At 44.1% G+C, this 17,605-nt stretch overlaps 1 protein-coding gene across 3 annotated transcripts in view; it reads right to left on the bottom strand.

Annotated features, from left to right (window-relative positions):
- The window catches only part of SOX5 (SRY-box transcription factor 5), a gene marked incomplete at its 5' end in the record, with an annotated part of 282,823 nt that extends 275,907 nt beyond the window's left edge, over positions 1-6,916 (bottom strand). For all 3 annotated transcript variants that reach the window (XM_084206503.1, XM_084206502.1, XM_084206504.1), the window contains one exon: positions 6,748-6,916. In XM_084206503.1, coding sequence (XP_084062629.1) covers positions 6,748-6,785 — 38 coding nt within the window. The remainder of the gene's footprint in view (positions 1-6,747) is intronic.
- Between the last annotated feature and the right edge of the window lie 10,689 nt (positions 6,917-17,605).

The following is a 17,605-nucleotide window of genomic DNA, read 5'->3' as shown; positions in this document are numbered from 1 at the left end:
GTCTAATAGCAGTCAGACACCCACACCCTAGGGAAAAAAACACAACCCAAAAAACTGAAGACAGTCTATATGAACTTGAGAAAACACAAAAGCAGAACTTCATGGCAAAACAAAGTAAAATTATTATAGATCTCAAAAAGCATATGCCAAAATAAATTTCAATACTTGGTCTTTAAAATAAATGGAAGTATGAAAAGGAAATCTGGAATACTAAACATTAATTTAAAATATTAAACATAAATTTAAAAAATAGCAAAATATAAATGCAATTTGAGTATTGAGAAATATTACCCGATTAATCCCACAATACTTTTAAGGGAAACAAGTTCAATATAATTTCAGGCTGCCAAAGCGAGCCAGAAGCTTTTCCTCATTTTCACTTTACCTCTGAGTCCCACAAGTCAAAAATAATATCATCATGTTGGAATTATTTTTCTTTTTCTTTAAACAAGATGACAAAAGGACAAGTTCAAGAGAAGTGCCAAGCCAGATCAAAACCAGGACACTGGAAAATGTTTGCTGATTTCTTTCAAAACAAACAGCTCCCCCAATACCATGGGAAGCACCTGAACTTCATACCAACATCTGATAATTCTAGCAAACGCAATTCATCTCCTTTTAGTCTGCTTAAAACAATTGAACAATTAAATTTTGCACCTATCCCCCAAAAAGGCAGGCAGCTTCTCTGAATTACTCCTGTACACCTCACAGTTTCCATCCACTTCTCACATTCTTTTCAAGCCCCATGGCCCCCGCGAGCAGCGCCGGCTCACTAAAGCTCTTCCAGAACCTCGTCTGAATTCGCTGTCTCCCAAGAGCTACCGTGCACGGAGCTGCACACTGTCCCAAGGACACGTGGGCTCAGGAACACCTTGGGGCACTCCTGCCTCCCCAGCTGGCACGGCAGGAAGGAAGGAAGGAAGGAAGGGGTGAGCAGGGCTGGCCGTGGGGGTGACGAGCGGCGTCTCTCCACGGAGGCTGCGGCGCCTTGGGCACCCTGGGCAAGGCCACCCGGAGCAAGGCAGCCCCTCTGGAGGGTGTGGGAGAGCTGGGACAGCACCCTGGGCACGGGGCCTGGGCGAGGACGTGGTGGCCGTGGTGGTGTTTTGACAAGGGGGCCGTGGGAGGAGATGGAACGGGACGAACGCCGCCCGTACATCCCCGCGCCTGGCGGCCCTCGCCCGCTGGCCAGAGCCACCCAAAGCTCCAGAGAAAAACAGCCCATCCCAAAAGTTCCAGAAGGTCTGGTTGGGGTAATTCAGTAACATGACGAGGATTTGCTTACTTTGCAGCCTTGTGGGTTTTAACATATTTGTGTACAACATAATTTTACCTTTTGTAGGAAGGAGACATCACAAGTTTCCCACATTTGGTAAAAATCCATAGGAACTTTAAAAGGGAAATACTCTCTGCTTTTAAGGATGCTGCTTGTTAAACAACAAACTCCTTGCCATCATCAGAGAGGCACTACAGCTATTGATTAATTGCTGTGAGCACTTCTTTTCTCTTGACTACAGTAGCAGAATTCACAGGCATTGAATATTTCCAGTCTGGTAAAGCATGACAACATTTTTCCCCTTCCATTCCTGAGTTAATTATGCCATAGCCAGGCCTGAGCAAGAAATTAACAAAATAAAATAAAATGGAAAGTCAAGAGGATGTCAGACTGACTTCTGCAACAGTTGTGAAGCTCAGTTATCTCACACAAACATAAAGTTACCCTAGATTTCAAGTCCAGTATGAAAAGCATGTGAAGAAACTGTAACTGTACCTTGGGAGGAGACACTCTTTTTCCCCGTATAAATCTTGTTTAAAGTGTATTTTATACACCTACGGATATATCACATTGTACAGACACATATTCCCATTCTATCAGGCAGCTTCACATTTAAGTAACTCAACCAGATACTCTGTGCCTCCTAAATGATAAAGCCATAAATGCTCGTTAAAGCTCCCCGAGAGGCAGTAAATATTTTGTAAACTAGTTATATATTTAAGATCTCTGGACAGAAAGAGAAGGAAAAACAATTCCTCGCCCATGTAAAGGTACCAATCAAACACACTACGCACATAAACACGGCAAGATGCTTGGTGGGAGACTGTGTATGTGTTTGTGTGTGTTTTAATTAACTCCTTGAATGCATATGATGAGCCAGCCACCCAGAATTAGTAATGCCAAACTCCCAATTTGATTCAAATGCAATGAATACAACAGTCGAATTGTGCAGGCTGGTGTGTCACTCATCAGCTCTCTCATTTGGGCTTTTGCCTTCCAAGACAAGTTCACAATTTCAGCAACTGGTAAATTATTGAGATGTTCATTAAAATCTGTAATCTGTAACAGTCAACTTCTTCCTAGCCAAGCATAAGCGCAACAAATTAAATTAGTGCATGCAGGACGTTAATGAATAGTCTGCAAACGCATTAATTCCTTCAGAACTATCTCAGAGAAATAAAACTGTTCATTTTTGTCACTGCGAAAAACCAGGATCTGCAACTTTACACTGGCAGTCTATCTATTCTTCAAATCCCAGATCCTCAGAACCATAAACTTAAGCAAGCAAGTCCTTTTCCCAAAATGTCTCAATGAAGTTAAAAGATTCAGCTCGATAGTAATCTTTTAAATGAAAGAATCTACTTCTACAGGTAGATTTTAGGAGAGCAGAACAGCATTCTGAGCAAGCCGAGTAACGGAAAGGTGTTATTCTTTCTCCAAAATTCTCAGCAAATGCAGCAGAATAAAGCTTTTAGGGTAACTTTAGCTAAGAAAAGCACTTAGGAATACGCAAAGTTTCCTTTTAAGAAAATGACTTCTCCATTTGACAGTGTTGGTACAACCCCAAAATAAATTCAGTGGGAGTCTGAAATGACTCGTGCAGAGCAGCAGTAAAGCAGCTAAGTATATTTTTTTCCTCCCAGCAGAGGCTTGCTTTACATCCCTGAGCCTTTCCCTTCTCCAAGCTATTCACTAGAACGGGGAACGTTCCGAGAGCACGCCACCAGTGACTGCCAGCGCTGAACTTGTTCCACTGTCCCCATCCCCACTGCTCCCATCCACGCCTTTTGTCTTCTCCAGCTCGGCCTTTTTCCCCTACAGAGGCTCTAACCCACCGCCTTCCACAAGTACTGCATGCCACTTTACCTTCCACTGGCATGCTAGAATAAAGACGAAAAAAAGTGAAGGAAATAATGAAGAAAGGATGTCACTCTGTCTGGATGCCTAGCATAGCCTCTCTCTCAGCCTACAGAGAAATGTAAATATGCAGTCATTAATTTGGGTTTAAGAACATTCCGTACACTAGGGATATTGTTAAGCAGTCACTTTATCTATTTTTCATTAATCAGATTTTATTAAGACATTAAAACTTTATGTTGGGCATTTCTGAGTTTTTATCATTCTGTAAATTTCCCAGCTGTCCGCGATGGTTCCGGCTGCAACGCCTCTACCTTGTCCTCAGTGAAGTAAACTTTCTTTCTATTGTGGCCAGACTTGTTATATTTAAGTATAATGACCCAACTTTAAAAAAAAAAAAAAGGGAAAAAAAGAAAAAAAAAAAAGGGAGAGAGAAAAAAATCAAACAACAAAAGACTTATTCTTTTCAGGACCTTTAGAACCACAGGCGCTCCCACAGCACATCCCAGGAGTTGCCCTTTCCCTGTGAAACACACGGAGTGCATCCCAGTTCTAATATCTCCCCACAAAGCTGCTTCAAGCATCATCCCCCTCACCGTACGTATTCTGATGCTCCTCTCAACCAGGCAGCTGAACAACCACAAACAGAAATAAAGGCGTGCAAGGAACTTCTCGGGGAAGGACGAAAATCCTCACAATTTTGACACGGTAATTAATTATACATGTTAATTCACAAAACCTACTGCAATTTACCAGTGATGCTGAATGAATTAATGAGTGTTTATTTGTCTGATAGCGAGGATCATTTTCATTCCAAGAGCGTGCCGTAAATTCCCCCTGCTGATGGCCACAGACACAGAAGAGAAGCCCCTGAATTCAGCTCTCCTCAGCCGGGGCGACTGAAAGTTTCTGAAGTGTTTGCAGTTCACCGAGATGCACCAAAACCTCACGGGAAAGACAACGGGGAGAGAGGAGAGAGCTCCTGAGAGACACACGGGCGCTCTGAGATCTGAGCTGCCAACAACTCTGCCTGACAAACCTGTACCTCCTCGTCAACTGCTGCTCGAGCTGAACACGAGCAGGGGGAGACGGGTCACAGTGACAGAACCGAAGTGGGACACGCTGCTACGACAAGCTGGACGCCAAGCGACTGCAGAGCTGCGCCGACTGAGGATCCGAGGGAAGAACCTCTCCTAAACACCTCGAAAACAAGGATCTGTGCATCGTGCACACACACACAACTCTGCAGGCGTTCGTGGGTCTGAGATCCCCGTGCAGGAGGAAGTGTGTCCTCGTGGCTGCTCCCTGACAAACACACTCGTATGACATGGACAGTGCCTGGCTCTGTGTGTGTGTGTGTGTGTGACTGTAGTCAAACACACGCAATGTAAACAAATGGTAATGATTAACAAAGATACTGCTCTCTATCCCCAATTTCAACTGCTGAGGGAAAATTGTTTAAAAAAAAAAAAAATTAAAAAAGATTGCACATCCTGAGGTTCATTTTTATTGCTTCCCATTTCTGCTGCTTGCTATTATCTGCATGGCAAAAGGAGAGCAGCGTATTGATTATTTAACTAGAATGTTTACAAGAGCAAAGCTGAGATCTCTGAAAATGAAACGTATGCCTAGGGTCAAAAAAAAAAAAAAAAAAAAAAGAAAAAAAAAAGAAGGGAGTAGAGAAGCTCATTCTAAGGATGATGGTTGCCCCAAATGACTTGTTTATATATAAAATTTATATAAATATCTATATTTATAACACAGAGAGACTTCAGCTAAAAAAAAAAAGTCCCCCAGCAGGAAAATGAAAGGACTTCTTTCTGCTTCAGAGAGTTTACAAGCATTGTGTTCATCACGAAGTTCAAGAATAATCAAAATCGCTCGCTTATAAATTTCTATGTGTAAACTTAGGGAGGCACACGAAATACTTGAACCCATCGATTGCATGAAAAAGACAAATACACGAGCATGATGCCAGATCAAATCTGACATCAGAAACAGTAACAGTTTCCTCAGGTAGTTGAACTGAGTTAATGCAGCGCACGTGAACAAAACCAATTTTGTCCTATTACTGTAATGCTAACAAACAGAAGGAAAACGCCAAGTATTCCAAGTCTGGAAAATTAATTGCATTAAAGACAACCTTGGAGTAGAGCAACCTAGCCAATTTCACTTTCTAATAAGGAAGCATTCTAGTTTCAGAACAAGGATTGAACGTGTTAAAATAGTTCTTTTCTGCATTTCCAAATTTTAATTTTCTCCGATCTTTTAATTCAAGCGTTCTTTCCTGTCCTTCCTTTGCATGCGTGTTCCTCAGCCCACTTAAAATGTTTTTATCTTGCCTTCTTTTCTATGCCTTTACTATCAAATTCAGTAGGTTTGAACGATGAACAGCTTGACTTAGCATATTTTTAACCAGCTGGTCTAGCACCTAGCTTGTATTGCATAGTCAGATACAACCAAATGTTTATACAGGAGGTAGCTTTCACGAATATGAGAAAAACCTCAGTAACGCGCATCCTGGCATTCTTTCATTTACTGCTTGGAAATGAAAGTTTGGGTTGTTTACTGCAGCCGCACAAGGGGCTATTAATAACCTTTCAAGAAGAAGCCGGAGGGGAGGGATGCGGGACCATCAACGCACGGACGTACGAGAGCCTGAGAAAACGCTTCCAAACATCTCGGGAGAACCAGATCGTATGAAATCAGGACGGAACTCTCGGAGGTCACAAGCCACCACCAGTGACAGCAAAAACTCGATCCCAGGCAGGGAAGGCTCCTGCGTCGGGCAGGGGGAGCCGGGCACATCTACGTCACACCCGAAGCCCGCTCGTCATACCCAGACCCGGCTCCTGACACTCCGCGAGAGAGGCGACGGCCAAAACTTGGAGGCAAGAGTTTCACTTTTTCCCTTTCTTTTTCCCTTTGGTTTTTTCCTTCCCCCCCTCTCTCCTCAGGCAGAAAGATGTTCTCCTGACGGAGGGCCGGGATGTTAACTTCCCTAAAAATAATAGCTCCTGCTAGATCAACAAAAGGTCATGTGCTCGGCACAGCGCCTTCCCAAGTTTGACGGGAGCCCGGGGCTGGAAGTTGGAGGATGCCCGGGAGCCTGGCCGCCGCCGGGCATCCCCGGAGCGCTCGGCCGGGCTGCCGGGCGCTGCGGGGAGCCGTGCCCGGCACGGCGCTCGGCGGCCGGGCTGGAATAGCGGAGGGCGAGCGGCAGGAGGGCACGGCAGCGCTGCGGCCCCGAACAAAGCTGCGCGCCGCCCGGGGCCGGGGGCTCGGCGCGGCCGCCAGCCCGGGCACTGACACGGCGCCGGGGCACCGGGGGAGCGCCGGGGACGCGGCCGGGCCCGGGGAGGAGGGAGCACGATCTCCCTTCTGCCCGGCCTCCTGCCCGAGTTGCGCGCCCGGCCCCGCGTGTCCGTGTGCCCGCTGCCCATCCGCGCACACGCGCGCCAACAGGCGTGCTCGGATGAATTAAAAAAAAAATAATAGAAATAATAATGCAATAACAAACAAAGCACGGAACAGAACGGGTAAAAAAAAAAAAAAAGGGGGAAGAGACACCCCCGCACGCATACACACACCCCCGCCCCAACAACTCGACTCACCTTTCAAACTCCTGAGGTAAATCAGGGTCAGTTAGCATGCTGGAAAAGCACAATTTCCCTTTGTCACAGCAGCCACCTATGGTCGCCTCCAACTGAACCTGTCAAGTGAGTCCAAACCTTCTAAACCGATTGATTTTCTCTCTCGCTCGCTCTCTCCCTCCCTCCCTCTCCCTCCCTCCCTCCCGGCTCGCTCGCTCTGAGCGAGGACTCCTTGACCAGTCTCTTAAAGGGGCAGCGCGCTCGCAGCGCTCCGCGCAGCTCCCCCCGCCGCGCCGCGCTGCGCGACCTCCGGGGGCCTGTCCTTTCCTTTTAATTCTGCTCGCCCGCCGCCGCCAAACGGGAAAAGTCAACTCCTTCAGTGTCCTAAAAAAACGTGGAGGGGTGGAGGGGATAAAGGGGGGGGGGGCGGGGGGGAGGAGGGGAATAAAACAAAAAGCAGTCCGACAATCCACCTAAAGCGGCAAACCAGGAGCAAATCCCCTGCGCTGAGGAAGATCAGTGGAGAAAGAAGATAAAACAAGAGCAGACTGATTAAATGGAAACAGTTATCAACTCTCGGAGTTGAAATAGGGGAGAAGAGATTAAACACATAAAAATATTACCAAAGGCATTTGTGCTCTGAAGAATTTTCATTCCTTTCCCCCCACCCTTCCCGGTCTCTCGCTTTCTCTCTCCCTCTCTCTCTCTCTCTTTGGGTAGGGGAAGAAAAAAAAAAAAAAATCACCCGCACAACAATCAGGCATTGTTCTGAGGGAAGAAAAGCAACTTTGACAGATTGAAATATAGCAGAGGCCCCTTCAAGGAAACCTGTAAACAACTTGTCACTCACTCTGTCGGTCTCACTGTTAGCTCTTGCTTTCCACAAAGTGCTGCGAACCGTCCTGGCAACAAACCCAAAGTTTCCTCAGCTCCAAACTCCATCAAACAGCCCCGTTGTGTGCAAGGGAAAAGGTAGCCGCATGCCAAAACAGCGGGCGCGCACACGAACGCACACACACGGGTGTTCAAACAACAACAAAAATAAACTTTCCGTTCATCTGTTGGGGCTTTTCTCGTTTTCTCTTTAATCCCACCCCCCCTTCCCCCCCACTCTCCGGGCGAGCAGCAGTCCCTGGGTCGCGCTCCCTCTCCTCTCTCCTTCCCCTGCCCAGACAATCGCTGATAACGAGGTGGACGAGGCGCGGCCGCAGAGCCCCTAGGCTGCCTGGCGAGCGCAGCCTCCGCCGCACTTCAATCACCCCGATAGAAATCTGCGGGCGAGGGAGGCGGGCAGGGATCGGGCCCCGGACGCGCCGGCATCCCCCGCATCCCGGCCGGGCATCCCCGAGCGCCGGGCGGGCACGGGGCAGCGATGGGGGAGCGCGGCGGAGATCAGCCGGGGATCAGCGGGCTGCCCTGCCCGCACAGTGCCGCAACAGGCTCCGGCCTGGCACTCAGCTCCCCGCCAGGGCCGGGAGGGGAAAGGAAGAAAGAGAAATAGATCGGGCGCCCCGTTCTCTCGCACACACGTGCGCGCACACCCACGCAGGAGCGCGTATCTATGCCCCATTCTTTCCAGTGCCCCTGCCCTATTCTTTTCTCCGTTCCCCCGCTTTCATCTGCAGCTGGACAACATTAAGGGCCTTTAAAACCCACGTGGTTTTGACCCCACAGCAGTTTGATTAGGTCCATTGCCACCCCTCTCATCCCTGCCTCCCAGTGGCACGGAGATTGCAAGTTTACTTCTTGAAATATACACACATATTTGCACGGAGCATCCATAAAACTTTCAAAATTTTAATGCCCGCTGGCTTAAGAAGGATGCCAAATAGCAAAGCTTATTATTTTTAATATCCAGCAGCTACACTGTTTCATTTGCTGCTTTTCGCTGCCGGTGCACATGTTAGAAAGCAGCAGGCTCATGCGGGGGCCGGTCAGCCCAGCGCGGGTATGAAGGCACTGCCAGCTGGGAGCCAGGGCTGCTCCTTCCATCACCGGGAGCGAAGCCACTGCCGAGCCGCTCATCGGCCGCGGCACACACCGCCGCCAACTTTGCCAGGGCACAAAGGAGGATGAGCAGGGGCACCTCCAGCCTGCCTTCCCCCCGGCACGATCTGCCAGCTCCTGCCCTCGGCCAGAGCTCACGGATCCTCACCGTGGGGCAGGGCAAAGCGGCTCCCTCCGGTAGCCCCCAGCAAATCATATTTTCCACAGAGGTGCATTCGTGGGAGCCTGACAAACCTGTTAATGTCTACACGGATTTTTCGTTTGCGTTTTAGTGGCTATCCCTTTTAGGACGGCCATGAAGTAGACTTTGAAAAGGCAGCAGATGATTAAAAAGAACAATTCCGAATACTTTCTCTTTCATCCGAGGGTCTCAAACCATGTTAAGTATCACATTACTCCTCTGCAGGTAATAAATATAATTAGGGCCGATTCCAAAACTTTATTTGTATTGAAAAGTATCTCACTCTGCAGGGGCTCCATTCAAATCAGCAAATCTCTGTGTGGAGTAGGAGGCTACTTAGTAAGAGAATTTGGCCTCAAATAAGGAAACTGAGATGCAGGCAGGCTTAGTAGCTTGCCCAAGTTGACACAGTTAGCCAACTCCAGCAAAAGGATGACAAACAAAGACCCCACATGCCTCGCAGTCGACAGCAGCCCTGATGCTGCTCAAACATACATATATATTTTTTTAATATATATGTGCACTTGAGCTTTTTTCCCCCCAGACTTTTTTACTTTTATTGTTTTGTTTAAACCATGCTTCATTTCTGTATTCCCATTCTGTAGGGCCCCTCTTCTTGGTGTTTCATTTTCCCCTTGATGCACCACTGCCCATCCATAAATGCTGCTGCTTCTGTCCCAGCCCTTGCTTTGCTTCCCCTGTTGCCTCCCCTCACACCTGGCCCTGGGAGGAGTTTACAGAGTGAAGCGACACAGAAGCCACATCTGGAAGAAAATTAGGACCACCTTTTATTAAAAGAAGTATAAATCTCGAGCATTTGGCTCAAACCATACTTTGCAGGTTAGCTCCATTCAGCTCTAACCTCACATCCTTTTACCAACTCAGCTCCTCCCCACAACTGCCCTTCTCCCACCAGGGCCTGCCCTTGTCTGCTCTGTATTTACCCCTTTCCTGTATCATTTCCCACTTGAGCTTGTGCAGGACAATGATCACACCCCCCAAGCTGGGATTATTCCCAGCACACTGGGGCTCCTGCTCTGCTGGCTCTCAGCTAATATGATTATAAACCAAAGCAGCCACCATCAGCATCAGGAGTTAGAGAAGAAGACATGGGCCAGATGAGGAAGAAGCAGAAAGAACCGTAGCAAAAGGAGGAGAAAAAGAAAAATCAAAGTGTGGGAGAGAAAGTTAAGATAACTGAGCAAAAGGGAGAGCTGAGAAGGGGAGAGGAAATGGAAGTAAGAAAGGAAATTGAGATCTCCCCTTTGAGTGGTTCTGTCATGAACACTTCTTTTACTTAACCTAGTTTATAATTACTCTTAGCCCAATAAATTTTGTGCTCAGGTACCTTCTTCCCCATTACCTTCATTTTATGTTTTCTGCAGCTGCTGACTTCCTGCTCCCAGATGAGTGGGGAGAAACAGAGTGGTGTCCAAAGAGGAGAAAAAAACAACTTACTGTTGCTGTTGTAGTAATTCTGTATTATGGTATCCTTGTCCTATACTGGATTATGTGGATAATATATATATTACTGCAATACAGACAGTAAAGTACACACTTTCTGATGAAATTACCTTCTCATAAGAAGTTCAGCTGCAATTGCAAGATGGAGAAAAGGCAAGTTAAGCGGTTTGAGGGAATCTTGAAACCCTTCTAAAAATCATTTCATATTGACTTTTAGCTTGCTTTTTAGACATTGCCAGGACATGTCACAGAGTCTGCTAGCACATCAGAAAGTGGAAAAACTGAGAAGTTCAGATAAATAACCACTGAGAAAGAAGAAAATGTACATAACATGGAACTGTGCACTTTTTAACATAGGAAATTTTATCGTGTTCTGAAACTTTTGACTACTAATAGGAAGCTCTGGTGGTCCTTTTTACTGAGTGGGTGGTAGTTACAAAACCCACTTGCAACCTCCAGCAGCCACATTTAATGCTCACAGTTCTTTCTTCTCAAACTCAGAATTCAGACAAGTTCAAATGTCTGATGAGAAAAATGAGCAATTCAGTGAATCTGCATTTCCCTTGCTTTGCTTTCTTTAAGGGGTGCCCAAACAAGAAAGGCCCAGTAAAAGAGGACAATTTGGGTTGAACTAAACAAAAAAGCTCTGATTTTCATTTGGATGAGGGGACACAACTGAAATCATAAATTCCTATAAGAATTATTGTGCTTAACTGATTTTTTTTTTTTTTTTTGCTATTGTGGTTCTCCAATTCAAGAAGTGAAGCAAAAAATGAATTATCCACCCAGCTCAAGTTAGAAATCCTGTAACTCTGGAATATTGCACAGGCAGAATCCTCAAGTCTTTACACAAGCATGCTGGAAGAAGGAAAACCTTAAATGAAACACTGGGTTTTTTTTTTTAAAATCCTTAAATGATATCACTTCAGTCTAGTGCCTTTGGCAGATACTGCAATACTGTAAGCAAAGAAGATCTGGGGGAAAAAAAAAAAAGAGCTTTTTGGGTTTTGTTATTTTCACTAGGTTTTAATAATAGAGACCCACAGAGTCCAAGGCAATGTAAGATGTTCCACAGAACGATTTACTGGAAAATTCTCACAGAAAATATGCAAAACTCTGAAGATCCTAAATGGATATTCTTTTTTAGGCACACACTCCAAACAACTGCAGCGTTAAGAATGAATCTGTAAGACTCTAAGAAAGGGTGTTTGCAACACACCATGGGAGAGTGGAGGGAGAATGGAGCGGGGCTGATGCATTTATTATGAAAAATATCTTGCAAATAATGAGTGCTTACTTCAGAGCATGGAAATGTTTAGCTACAATGCAGTTTGGATCAGATGCTTAGGAACAGATTTTTCCTTCCAGTGTGCATGCCTAGCTGCCATTTCCATTAATGGGAATTAAGTACATGTGTCAAGAGGAGAAGTTAACTCTTAGAAATAAAACTAATCTATGCCTTTTTTAAAGAATGTAAATGCCACATCAGGCATGTTCAGTGTTGGCAAAACTGAATGCTGAATTTAGTATAGCAAAATCTGAGAAGGAGAAGGCGGTCTGGAGGACTGAAATTTCTGTGCTATTTAGAGTTTTTCAATTTACTGCATTTCTTCAAGGAAAAGTAAAACCATCTCATTTGTAAGTGGGAAGCCCTCATTTATCAGTTATTCACTTGCACTTTTAGCAAGGCCCTACCATCTGCAACCCTCCCTGTAAAAAGGACTGATGCTACCCTTAAAAAGAAATCTGAACCTTCATCTAAATTCAAACTTCCCTGAATATTACAATAAAGTCCCTATTTATTTTTTTTAAGGAGGCTGAAACTCACTCTTTTATCCTGTCCACTCTGAATCAGCCAGGGTAAAGGAATCTCAACATTAATATATTTTCAAACTGTAATATAAGTAGGGATTTTCAGAAATTAAAAGAGTACACGTAAACACATTGAAAATTAAATTACATGTCTATTTCAGCAACGAGTAACTTTTAATTGTAAAACCAAAAAATGTTAGTGAGGTGACACAATCCTGGTTTTGTATCATGTGTTGGTATCTCAGTCTCCCAACTCCCTCGATTTTGTGGGTTATTATTGTTTTATTATTTTTGTATGCAAGGTCTCTTTACTGTTTGTATTAGTATCCTTGGTCTGCACAGAAGCAGTTTGGAAAAAAATTAAATAAAACCAGGACCATTACAAAAAAAATTTTATCCACAAAAATAGAGAGCATACCCGTGGATAGGAACTGTGATTGAAATGATTTAAGAAGATAATGAGGAACTGTAAATTTGAAATCTAGTTAAGGTTCTGAACATGCCATGTTACTAAAATAGGAACCTATTGCTCTGAGGTTTTTTTTTTTTTTAATGAGCTTTTTCCAGTGCAGTTACATGGCATGGAGCATCCCATGCTGACCAAAGCCCAGCCTCACCTGGGGCTGGTGTCCCTGCTCCACCTCCTCCTTCCTGCTCCCAGGGCTGTTCCCTGTGCAGCCCCCAGGGACAGTGCCAGCAGGGACCTTCTCCCTCAGTGACATTCCCACAGCCTGCCACCACGGCCAGCATGAGCAGAGAGCCCCCAGCCAAGGGAATGATCCCTTCTGCTGGTGCTTGTGCAGAGCAGGGGCTGGTAGGCATCAGCACTTCACAGGCAGCATCAGCTCCTGAGTCTGCTAAACCCACAGATCTGGTCTGCTTGCAGTGGTAGAGAACGAGCCTGAGTATCCCAAACCACACCTTTGGTCTGCTTGCAGTGGTAGGCAATGAGCCTGAGTATCCCTAACCACACCTTTGGTCTGCTTGCAATGGCAGACAATGAGCCTGAGTATCCCAAACCCACCCCTTTGGTCAGTTTGCAGTGGTAGACAATGAGCCTGAGTATCCCAAACCCTCAGCTTTGGTCTGCTTGCAGTGGTAGATAACAATTGTGGAGCTGATTCCCAGTGCTCTGAAATTGAGACGTCCCTGCTCAACCCACTGGGCCCTTCTTCATGGCCCTCACAGTGCTTATCCCATCCTCATCACTCCCCCAATAACCGCTCCATCTCTTTTTTTGACCGATCCCCTGCACAAGGTTAGTCATCCCGTTTTGTCTCTGTCTTTCTAATCCCACTGCTTTTCCCACTCTGCCCTGCTCTAGCTCGTACACCACGGGCTCTGGGTTTGAAACAAACAGCTTTGCTCCCATGGATCATCAAGCAGCCAGAAGTGCAAGGCTGTTTTTGGAACAGCGCACATCACCCAGAAATGTGTTTTGTGAAGGCATTCCAGCCTTCCCCTTGCGGCCATGAGGTTTGCTCTGGTGTTTGCCATCCAGATTCTCCACACCCACACTGACTGTCTGCTTCCCTTACTAGAAGTGGTTTCCCTGGAGTGCCACTGCAGTCATTTGTGACACTTTTAGCACAGAGCTACAGCCACCCTGAGCTAGCCAGATTGAACTCTTTGCAGGTGTGCATGACTCAAGCAGAGTTTAATTCATGGTTGTGCTCCCTTCATTGGATTACAAAAAGTAGCAATATAAAGTTCTTTCAAATAATGTGACCATCAGGCATTCACATTTTACTGGGGGAACAGAATTAGGCTTTTGCTAAGAAATATCCTCTATCTGAACCAGTTTACAGTTTTGACTGCAATTGCAATTAGACAGAGAACACAAACAGAGGTACCATTCCTACCTTCTGTAAACTCTTAACTATTCTATTCTCTTTTAGTCTATATAATCATAAGGGCTCATGTAACTGCTATCTAGAAAATGTTTCATAAATAGCAATGCTGAAATGTCAAATTCAGAACAAATTTGGAACTCTATTCCTTTCTAGGATGCCATGCATGAGATCCCTACATTATGTACACAGTGTCTGATAAGATAAATACAAGTCAGTGTTTATTAAATGGAGTCAATTGATATTTAACTGGCTATAGGAGTGCCTGTGAAGATCAAACTCTAAATTAAGCAGTGATTCTAATGCCATTAAGTGCAAGGGAAGGAGATATAAAGCACATTGCTGTCTCACACCTTGAGCAGTGATCAGCAATCAATGAGGATGTGGAGTTACAGCTCCCTTCTACACTTACAAAAGCATACGTAACCCTTCATTTATTTTAACGGGGCTCTGATGAAGTTTCATAAGTGATTTTCCACTTCTGAGTAAGAGCAGAAATCTCCACTCCGACTTTCAGCACACAGACTTCAATTCAGCCACTATTACAGAGAAATAAATAGCTAAGTATGGTATAAAGCAGACCAATGGCTTGTTATTGCTCTTTCTATGGAGGCTTAACTCTTGCTCCTCATCTCTCATTACCTGGGACAGAAACATTGCCAGGGTAGAATGCTGGGGGCCCCTGGGAATGCTTCTGTGCCTTGTACAGGGAAAAACAGAGAAAATACTGCCACAGAGTCCTGAAGCATAAATATGGGAAAATCAGAATATCTGGGGACCCTCTTCAGAAGCCCTAATGCAACCCAGGCCCAGGGCTGCCTGCTTTCTAGTACCAATTAGCTGCTAAGACAGATCTGCAACGCTTGCCATTGAGGTATATTCAGAATATAAAAGAATCAGAAAGGAGATATAAAAGAATATAAAAACATAGGGAAAAAAAAAAGACCACTGGACTGAGACAAACAGACATTCATTAAGATAAAAATACAAAGAAGTTTCTCAGGAATGTTTATCAAAGAAAATTTATGTCATAAATTTTCCTCTGCCTGGAGAAGATCCAGAGCTGAGTGTCTCTTCTCTTGCCATGTAACATTGTACTGAATCCAGACTGCACATTTGGTCACCCACTTTTTGCTTTCAATAACATTTTCTATTTCTAATGTGGCTTTTGTTTTGTTGTACAAAGTTTAATTTCTCTTTCTTTTCGATGCGTTTTCTTTTTGTCATTATTTCAGAGTTGTGTTAAAGTAATTAGTGACACGATGCCAAGGGCTGAAGCACACAAGCAACCTAAATATTTTGATTCACTGAGAATGCAGTCCATAATTTACAAAGTGCCTGACCCCATCCAATAAATAAAATAAAATAAATTAGACAACTTCTGAATGCTAACAGTCTGAGCCATACAGAGGAAAAACATCGAAATGCAGAAACAGTGTAATGTCACCACACCAGATAGAAGAGAGTCTTTTAACACTTTTTCAAGAAATGGAATCCCATTTGTAGGTTCCTTTTTGCCATTTGCCCCCACAGGATCGTTCCTGTCACCATTTCCCTGAGCTGTGGCTGCTGCCCTTTCTGACAGCAGTGTGGTTCATTCTCTGGGCAGGGGTTCACCAAGGAGAATGTTCTGGTGGAACTGCTGCTCCTGAGGAGCTCTGAGCCAGCCACAGAATGGCAGCAGGTGCTTCCACAGGTGCAAACTGGGTGGAATTAAAAGGAGAAGGAGACAGCTACTTTCTTCTTCAGTTTTTTGTTAGTTTGTTTTTTAACTGGCCTTGGCTTTTTCATTTATTTTACAACTTGCCATAAATTTTTCAGAAGGGTCCCAATATTGTGTTAAAGTTCAAACCTGCTGTGTGCAGCCAGGACAGGCATTTGGCACAGAAGCAGCCACACAGAGCCTTGTGCCTACAATCTCTAAAAAGATCCCAGCTTTTGGGGTGATTTGTGGGCCATGACACACAGGGCCACCAGAACATGACTTTGCCAGGATTTGTGTTTCATTGCATGAAAAAAAAAAAAAAAAAAAGTACATCACTTAATAAAAGCAATTTTTTCTTCTGTTAGTTTGAAAAATGCCCATGGAATTTCAGTGAGGACTCTGCCTCAGACACAAAGTGGAGCCTGATCTCAGTAAGGGTCAGGTGTGCATGATATTTTCTCCTGGGTACTTCAGACAAGGGGGCTCAGACTGGACAAGTGTTCTCTAAGGAGGGGGAAACTCATTGCTGTCCCTCACCTCCTGCTGAATGCTTTAACTGCTTTACTACTTCATAAAAGTATATAAATCCAAATGTATGTTACTTCTGAGCCAGAAGTAAATTACAAGTTACACAAAAGACTGTTTCCTATTTTGTGTGCTTGCAATTAACTGACTTGTTCTTATAACTGAAAAAATAAAAAGTAACTGATCTCCCTTTCTTTGATTTAATAAACTTCTATTTTTATTATTTATATTTCCTCTAAAAATTCTCGTAGTTTTTTCCTCATACAGAAGTCAATCTATTCAAGCACCTTGTTAAGGTCTTTTTCAAAAACTGCCATTAAAGGGAAAAAAAAATCTTATGATTGTATTTTATGATTTGTTGACAAGCTCAAGCAATTATCTTTTTCCCTATTTTTTTCTCTACAAAAGCTATGCTGATGGATAGCTATTGTATCACAACACTCATCTATATGTCTCCTAATTTTATTTTTTATTACCATTTCAACCAATTTATCAAGTGAGGAAAGAAAAGTCATTAGACTAATTCTCAGCATCAATTCTACTGTTCAATTAAAGAGAAGCAGAAAAATGGCTTTCCCCAACCTTACAGGTTAGAAGCCAATATTAAAAGGAAAGAATAGATATTAATTTAGCAGCCCTATTTCAGCTCATCATCAATTTCCAGGTGCACGTTTTGAGATGTCCAACTTTTCCCACTGCTCTGTTGCTCTTCATTTGATGAGTTTAGCATCTGCTTTTCCTTCACTTTTTTCTCTGACAGTAGCCAATCCTTAATATTGCAAAAGAATGGCTTCAGGTTAGATTTCCCTCTTAAGCCTTATACAACTGAGTATGACTCAGAAATAATTTTCTTTTTCAGCAAACCTGTTACCCTTTTTACCTTTTATTCTGTGTTATAACAGCAAGGAAGAAAACCTGAACTTTTATTCTGTGTTACGGTACAGAGGGAAAAAATATTTACAAATGTGACGGTTGCACAAAGTGTACATTTTGTACCATGGAAGAGGATGGAGACTACCAAAACTCTCACATGGGACGTGGCTGGACTAATCCAACCATGGACTAGTCCATATAAGAAAAATACGGTGTTTTTTGAGAAATGATCCAATGACTTGCTTTTACAAATCTGACTGCAGAGTTTTGTGTGGCTGCTGCGAGGGGTTTGAGTGTTTTCATAAGCATGAGAGAAAGTATATAAAAGCAGGATGGAAGAATTTCACTATTAATCAAAACCTTACAGGTTGAGGGTGTTTAAAACTGAAATAAAGACATATTTCTTATAAACCTTAGGAAATATCTCATTGCACTAAAACTTTACCTGCCAACACAGTTTCA

Source organism: Fringilla coelebs, assembly GCF_963513975.1.
Source record: "Fringilla coelebs genome assembly, chromosome: 5".
Classification (NCBI taxonomy): Eukaryota; Metazoa; Chordata; class Aves; order Passeriformes; family Fringillidae; genus Fringilla; species Fringilla coelebs.
This window is presented reverse-complemented; position numbering and strand designations above follow the sequence as displayed.